This window comes from Erinaceus europaeus, chromosome 20 (assembly GCF_950295315.1).
Source record: "Erinaceus europaeus chromosome 20, mEriEur2.1, whole genome shotgun sequence".
NCBI lineage: Eukaryota > Metazoa > Chordata > Mammalia > Eulipotyphla > Erinaceidae > Erinaceus > Erinaceus europaeus.
This window is the reverse complement of record NC_080181.1, coordinates 55,804,940-55,811,480: the sequence shown is the minus strand read 5'-3', so window position 1 is coordinate 55,811,480 and position 6,541 is coordinate 55,804,940. Positions and strand designations below refer to the sequence as shown.

The following is a 6,541-nucleotide window of genomic DNA, read 5'->3' as shown; positions in this document are numbered from 1 at the left end:
GGCAGTGCCCTCTAGTGGTTCTGTCCAGGAGTGCAAGGACACAGTATGGGCAAAGGGGGGTGTCACCCCTGGGTCCGAGGGACCTCTTCCCTCCAGGACGCGCAGCCTCCCAGGACAGCCCCGCAGGCCACTGGGAGTCCCCACTCCATTTTACAGCTTGGGAAAAGGGTGCCACGCGGCACGTTTCCCCACGCCCACATGTCCAGTCTCTGCTTTTGGCTGATCCAGCCCCTTGGCTCCCTTCATCCTCAGCACACCGCCTACCACCTTCACACTGTGGCTGAGACCCTCCTCCACTCTGGGGGGGGTTTATGGAGCACAAGTGACCCCCTCCAAGGAGAGAGGGACTCCATCCCCTATCCCCAGCCACCACCTCCCCAGATCTGCAGACTGGCACTTCCACGGAGCCCTTGCCGGAACTCAAATCTCCCCTTTGCCTGTCACCCCCTCCCTCTTCAGCACCCCTCTGCCTCCTGTGACTTCCACTTGCATTGACTGACCGCGATGGGGCTAATCGGATTACCGCAGAATTAATCTATTCCATATGGCTTGCCAACCCAGTGGCTCCTGAGGTTGTGAGGTGTGAGGAGAGGGGTGATCCCAGTTGGGGGGCTCTCTGGGCCTTAGAGCCTTCTCTGAGGGGCTTCAGGGGAGGAGGTGGTGGGCGCAAAGCTGGGAGCAAAATGCTGAGCTCAGGATTTGTGGGGGCTGGGGGCAGCACCTATCATCTTTCTGATTGAGGGTCACCCTAGGACGCTGTGCCCCCAAGATGGCTAGTGTCCTCACTGGGGAGCCCGCTTGGGTAGAGGTTTTGCTGCATGAGGTCCAGGCACCCCCTTTCTTTTTCCACCTGCAGCCCAGCTGCCCAGCTGTCCCAGCTCTGCCTCTGCTGGCTGATGGCATGGGATCAACTCCTGTGTCTCCATGTTCCTGTAACACCACGAGGTGAGGCCATCCACCCTGAGGGCAGGTCTGCTCTCACTCATGTGGCCCTCAGGGGGACATTGAGTCCTGGTTCTTCAGAGACCCTCATGCCTGACATCCGAGAGGTCTCAGTAATTAATCATCCCCAGCACAAATCAAGACTTGATCAGTGCTCAAGAACACACACGCACACACCACATGCACGCATGCACACGCATGCACACGCATGCACACACACATAACACACACGCACGCACACACACATACACGGGGACAGAGGGAGCTAACTGGGCAGGGGACGCAGGAGGAGCCCCGTTTCCGGCAGGGCTGGATTCTAACCCACAGGATCTCCTGAGGGCAGAGTGAGGGCAGAGGTGCCCCAGGGAAGGTCCCTGACGGGATGCCCAGATTAGGGGCTTGTGGGGTGGCTCCACTGATGCTGAGCAGGCTGATGCTGGAACACCCTTCCAGCTTCTTTCCTTCTCCTGGGGTCTTTGGCAAGGCCAGTGTTTAGGGGCTGCCAGAGAATTCACTTAGCATCTTTGACTAACACTCATTGTCAGGGAGGTGGGGTGGAGCCAGCAGCTGGCTTCTATCAGGAAGGTTGAAATCCTGGTGGCCATCCTAGGAGAAGGCAGCCTAGCCCTCCCGGCCAGGGCCTCCATCCCACTCCACCCCACCCCCAAACTCACACCTCTGCCTGGTGGGGCTGCCCCTGGGCCCCATTTCCCAGCCTTACACTTTGCGGCCAGGGCAGGTTCGAGCTGGGGGAGCAGGAGCCAGTGGCTAGGCACTTGTCAAAACACAGGCCCAAGGTGTGAACCCTCTCCCAGGGGGAGGGAGGCAGCGTGTGGACCTGCAGGCCGGAGAACTCATTAACTCAGGCAGCTTCCAAATGCACCCATCGGAGAGGCTGGCTGATAAGGAGATCAAAGGTGAGGGGCCACAAAGCAGCGATGGTAGGGACAGCCCCAGTCTCCAAAGGGAGGCTGGGGTATCCTCTCCTGCTACATTTCAGGAAGACTGGTCCTGAAATGCCTGCAACTATGCTCCCAGCTGTGACCATGAGCTCAAACCAATAAGGACTCAGTGGTTCCACAGGCTCTGGTGCTAAATGCATATACTTATAAGATTTAGATAGATAGATAGATAGATAGATAGATAGATAGATAGAGATATGTGCATGCATGCCATGGGTCAGGTGGATGGAGGGAAATAGTTCATTTTATCCACAGAATTTTTTTTCAAGAATGGGAGCTACTCACTACCCTAATCCAACTTCCTAGCCCCTTTCCCTACTGACACCAGTTTCTCAGACAATATTTTTATCCAACTTCATTCTAGCTATCAAACTCAGGCAACACTACCATAGATATGTGCCCCTAGGAACATGCCTAAAATGGACTTCCTTGCTTTCTTCCACCCTGAGATCCCTAATCTCATCTGCTCTGTTCCTGATTTTCGGTTCCTGTTCATTAACTATTTGTCTCACTTTGTGTCCTGCCACCTCACAGACACCAAGCTGCAGACGCCACCGTGATGCCATCCCGACTTCTCTGGCCAGACGACCTCACCAGTGTGTCCTGGAACCTCACCTCTCCAGAGCCCTGCCTGGTCCACTAGGGAAAGACAAACAGGCTGGGGGTGTGGATCAACCTGTCAACACCCATGTCCAGGGAAAAGCAATTACGGAAGCCACAACTCCTACCCCTAAAACAACCTTGATCCACACTCCCAGCAGAGAAGTGACAGGAGGAAGGTAAGAGGGTTCTGGACTCCAGCTCCATCAGCAGCCAGAGAGAGAGAAGGAAAAGGAGAGGGACATTTAGAGGTAGTGATGCTGTCATGAGCGGCTTAGAGGGTAAGAGAGGACTAGATAATGTACAAACATAGACAGGTAGTCGTAGAGACAATGGTTGGCCCATGTCTACAACCTTAGAGGAACTGCAGTGGCCTGCAGTGGGGAAGACTGAGGATGCAGAACTCTGGTGGTGGGAATGGTGTGAAATTCTACCCCTGTTGACATGTGATTATGTAAACCAATATTAAACCATTAATACATTAAAAAAAAATAAAATGGCTGTGAGTCGGGCGGTAGCACAGCAGGTTAAGCACAGGTGGAGCAAAGCGCAAGGACTGACTTAAGGATCCAGGTTCGAGCCCCTGGCTCCCCACATGCAGGGCAGTCGCTTCACAGGCGATGAAGCAGGCCTGCAGGTGTGTGTCTTTCTCTCCCCCTCTCTGTCTTCCTCTCTTCTCTCCATTTCTCTCTGGCCTATCCAACAATGATACATCAATAACAACAACAATAACTACAACAATAAAACAATGGCAACAAAAGGGAATATTTATTTTAAAAAAGAATAAAATAAATAAAATAAAAAATAATGTGGTCCGGGAGGTGGAGCAGTGGTAAAGCTTTGGACTCTCAAGCGTGAGGTCGCGAGTTCGATCCCCGGCAGCACATGTGCCAGAGTGGTGTCTGGTTCTTTCTCTCTCCTCCTATCTTTCTCATAAATAAATCAAATCTTTAAAAATAAAATAAAATAGCTATGTTTAAAGAAAAAGTTGAGGGGCCAGTCAGAGAGAGGGGGGCTGATGTCCCAGGGCCAGAGTCTAGGCTCCAGACTGGGGCTCCCCCTTTACCCCCCAATGCCTTCAGGCATATCTATCAGTACAAACATGGGCTCCGAGATCCCCAAAACAGAAGCGGGGCTCTGCCTGACGCCCTTCCCTGGGCCAGTCTTGGCTGAAGACTCTGCCTCCCCCATGTCAGACTGTGCGCTCTCCGCTCCCACAGTGCCCACGCCCATCTTTTAATCGCCTGCCATCTCACAGCCTTCCTGCCCTCTCCAGCCCTCATGGACCCCTGTGCTGGCACTGCCCAAATGTCAACTATCAGGACTTGGGGCTGAGAATCCTCAAGCCCAGTGGCGTTTTCAGGATGCGCGATCAGCCTGCCATGAGTGGCCTCCTGTCCAAACACATCTAGTCGGTGTGGACTGAATAAAACCCCTAGTCGGTGTGGACTGAATAGAACCCCTAGTCGGTGTGGACTGAATGAACAGAACCCCTAGTCGGTGTGGACTGAATAGAACCCCTAGTCGGTGTGGACTGAATAAAACCCCGTTTAAAAAATTTTTTTTTATATTTATTTATTTATTCCCTTTTGTTGCCCTTGTTGTTTTATTGTTGTAGTTATTATTGTTGATGTCACTGTTGGATAGGACAGAGAGAAATGGAGAGAGAAGGGGAAGACAGAGGGAGGAGAGACAGACAGACACCTGCAGACCTGCTTCACCGCCTGTGCAGCGACTCCCCTGCAGGTGGGGAGCCGGGGGCTCGAACCGGGATTCTGACTCCGGGATCCTTGCGCTTTGCGCCACCTGCGCTTGACCCGCCGACGCAGGTTCTTCGCCGTGCGCGGCGCCGGGTGGAGACCTGCAGGGGGCGCTGCACTCGCCCAGGCTTTTCCCGTCGTTGCACCGCCGTGTTCAAGCCCCGCCGCCCACCCTGGAGGGGGGACACCTGCCCTCTCCCCCGTCAACTCGATGGGCGACACCGGGGCGCCCCGGCCCGCGCCCGCCCGCTTTGAAGTGCTGATGCGGCGGGGAAGGCCCGCTTCACACCTCGCGCGGTATAAAGCGGCTGCCCGGCTCGGGCCCGCGGACGCGCCCCGCCATGGCCCGGTCCCTGTGCCCTGCGCTCGCGGCGTGCGGCCCCGCGTCTGTCTCCCGGCGTCCGGGGAAGCGAACGGCGCGAGAAGCTGCGCATGCGCATCCGCGCGCTGCACGAGCTGCGCCGCTTCCTGCCGCCGTCGGTGGCGCCGGCCGGCCAGAGCCTGACCAAGATCGAGACGCTGCGCCTGGCCATCCGCTACATCGGCCACCTGTCGGCCGTGCTGGGGCTGGGCGACGACGGCCTGCAACGCCGGCGCCCCCCACCGGGCTGCCCTCTGTGCCCCGACGGCAGCTCTGCGCAGGCGCAGACTTTCATGCAGGCGCACACGCTGACGCAAGCGCAGACGCGGACGCAGATGCTGACGCAGGCGCAGGCGCTGACGCAGGCGCACATGTGCAGCCCCAGCTTGGGCGTCCCTGCGGGGGCGTCTTGGGAAGCCCATCCCGCCGGCCCGGACCCCTAGCGGCGCCCTACGCGGAGGTGTCTTTGCCCCGAGGACCCGGCGATCGAGCTGGCCCCCTAGTCCTTGGTCAATACTTCCTGCCTCGGCGGCGGGCTCTCGGGCCCCGCTGACCGCCCCGTGTGCTCGCAGCTCTGCGCCGGCGACGTGCCGGGCCTGCTGGACACCTGGATGCCCGCCGAGTGACCTCCCGGCGGCGGCGGCGACGACTCCCCGCAGGCGCCCCGTCCGCGAGCACCGGTGTCTCTGCGGCCTCCACCCCGGGGTCTGTCCAGACCCTTCGTGGGGGCCCCGGCGCTCCCAGGACGGGTCCCTCCGGGCGGAGACGCCGCCCCGTTACGTTTATTGACTCGTGAATAAACGACTGTGCTGGCGCCGCCCCGCAGTGCCTCCCCCGGGGCCTGGGGGTCGGGAGGGCGCCCGACCGTCGCGCCCTAAGGCCTGTCGCCTCTCAGAACCCGGGCGGCGGGGCGGCCATGGCCTCAGTGACAGCGCGTCTCCTTAGTGGCCGCTGGACGCGTTTCCCACCTGCAGCGGCCCTGGACTGGAGCCGGGCTCTGGCCCGGGCCGAGGCACTTCGTGCCCTTCTCTCTCCCTCTCGCCGCCCCTCCCGCCCCTCTGCGGCGCCCAGGGCCGCCCGTCCGGGTCATCCACACGGCTGACCTGGAACCTGGCCACACCCCGTCAGCACCGGCTGCTTGGCTGAAGCTGGGGGGCACCGGGAAAGGGGGGTCGGGGGCGCTTGCTCGCCCTGGGCCCAAGGCCTCCCAGCTCTCCTTTCAGCCCCTTGGTGACTTTGAAACCAGGTACCTGGGGCGGGGACAGGTGCAGGCCAGAGCTGAGCTGTGCTCGGTCAAAGAAAGACGCCTCCTTGACCCCTGTGCTCTTACAGCAGCTTTTTGCTGACATACCTCACATGCCATAAAAATTCACCCTTTAAAGCAAACAACGTAATGGCTTTATTGTTTTTCCTAGTCGTGGGATCATCACGGTTAGTTTTAGAACATTTCCTTCTACCCCGAAAGAAGCCCCGAACTCATTACCGTTGTTCATAACTCTCCACTGAGCCCATGAGCCTCCAGAGCTGCCTGTTCGGGACCCACTGACAGCAGAGTCCTACGTGTGCCCTTGTTCCCTCGGTGAACTCTAGTGATTTCTGTTAATGCGAGGGGAGGAGAGAAAACTAGAGCATCACCCTGGCACCTGCAAACTTGGGGATCAGTCCCGCTGAGGACCTCACACACTCCATTCCTTTCGACAACCCACCAGCACTCCGGCGTGGGGGCAGCCCGGGCTTCTTTTCCTGCAGGGGTGGCTGGGCCCCGACACCACCCGGAGCCCCTGTGGGGGCAGGCCTCACACCCTGGCCTGGCAGGACACTGCTTCCTGCACCACAAGCCTCTCCTCCCCGCCCAGGACCCTAAGTGGGTCAGCTGGAGCTGTGTCACTCTAGAGTCTATTTGCATGGCAAAGGCC

General features: G+C 58.4%; 1 protein-coding gene across 1 annotated transcript; it reads left to right on the top strand.

The window, feature by feature from the left end:
- Positions 1-4,475: 4,475 nt before the first annotated feature.
- MESP1 (mesoderm posterior bHLH transcription factor 1) lies at positions 4,476-6,014 on the top strand. The gene is made up of 2 exons (XM_060179613.1): positions 4,476-4,540; positions 4,675-6,014. Exons 1-2 carry the CDS (start codon positions 4,476-4,478, stop codon positions 5,066-5,068), a joined length of 459 nt encoding a protein of 152 aa, XP_060035596.1. The 3' UTR covers positions 5,069-6,014.
- The last annotated feature ends 527 nt before the right edge of the window (positions 6,015-6,541 follow it).

Bases quoted from the DNA above. Each gene is read 5' to 3' on its own strand.
- MESP1 (XM_060179613.1), top strand. From the start codon at position 4,476: ATGGGCGACACCGGGGCGCCCCGGCCCGCGCCCGCCCGCTTTGAAGTG. The intron at 4,541-4,674 runs GCCCGCTTCACA...CGTCCGGGGAAG, and splicing joins GTGCTGATGCGGCGGGGAAG to CGAACGGCGCGAGAAGCTGC.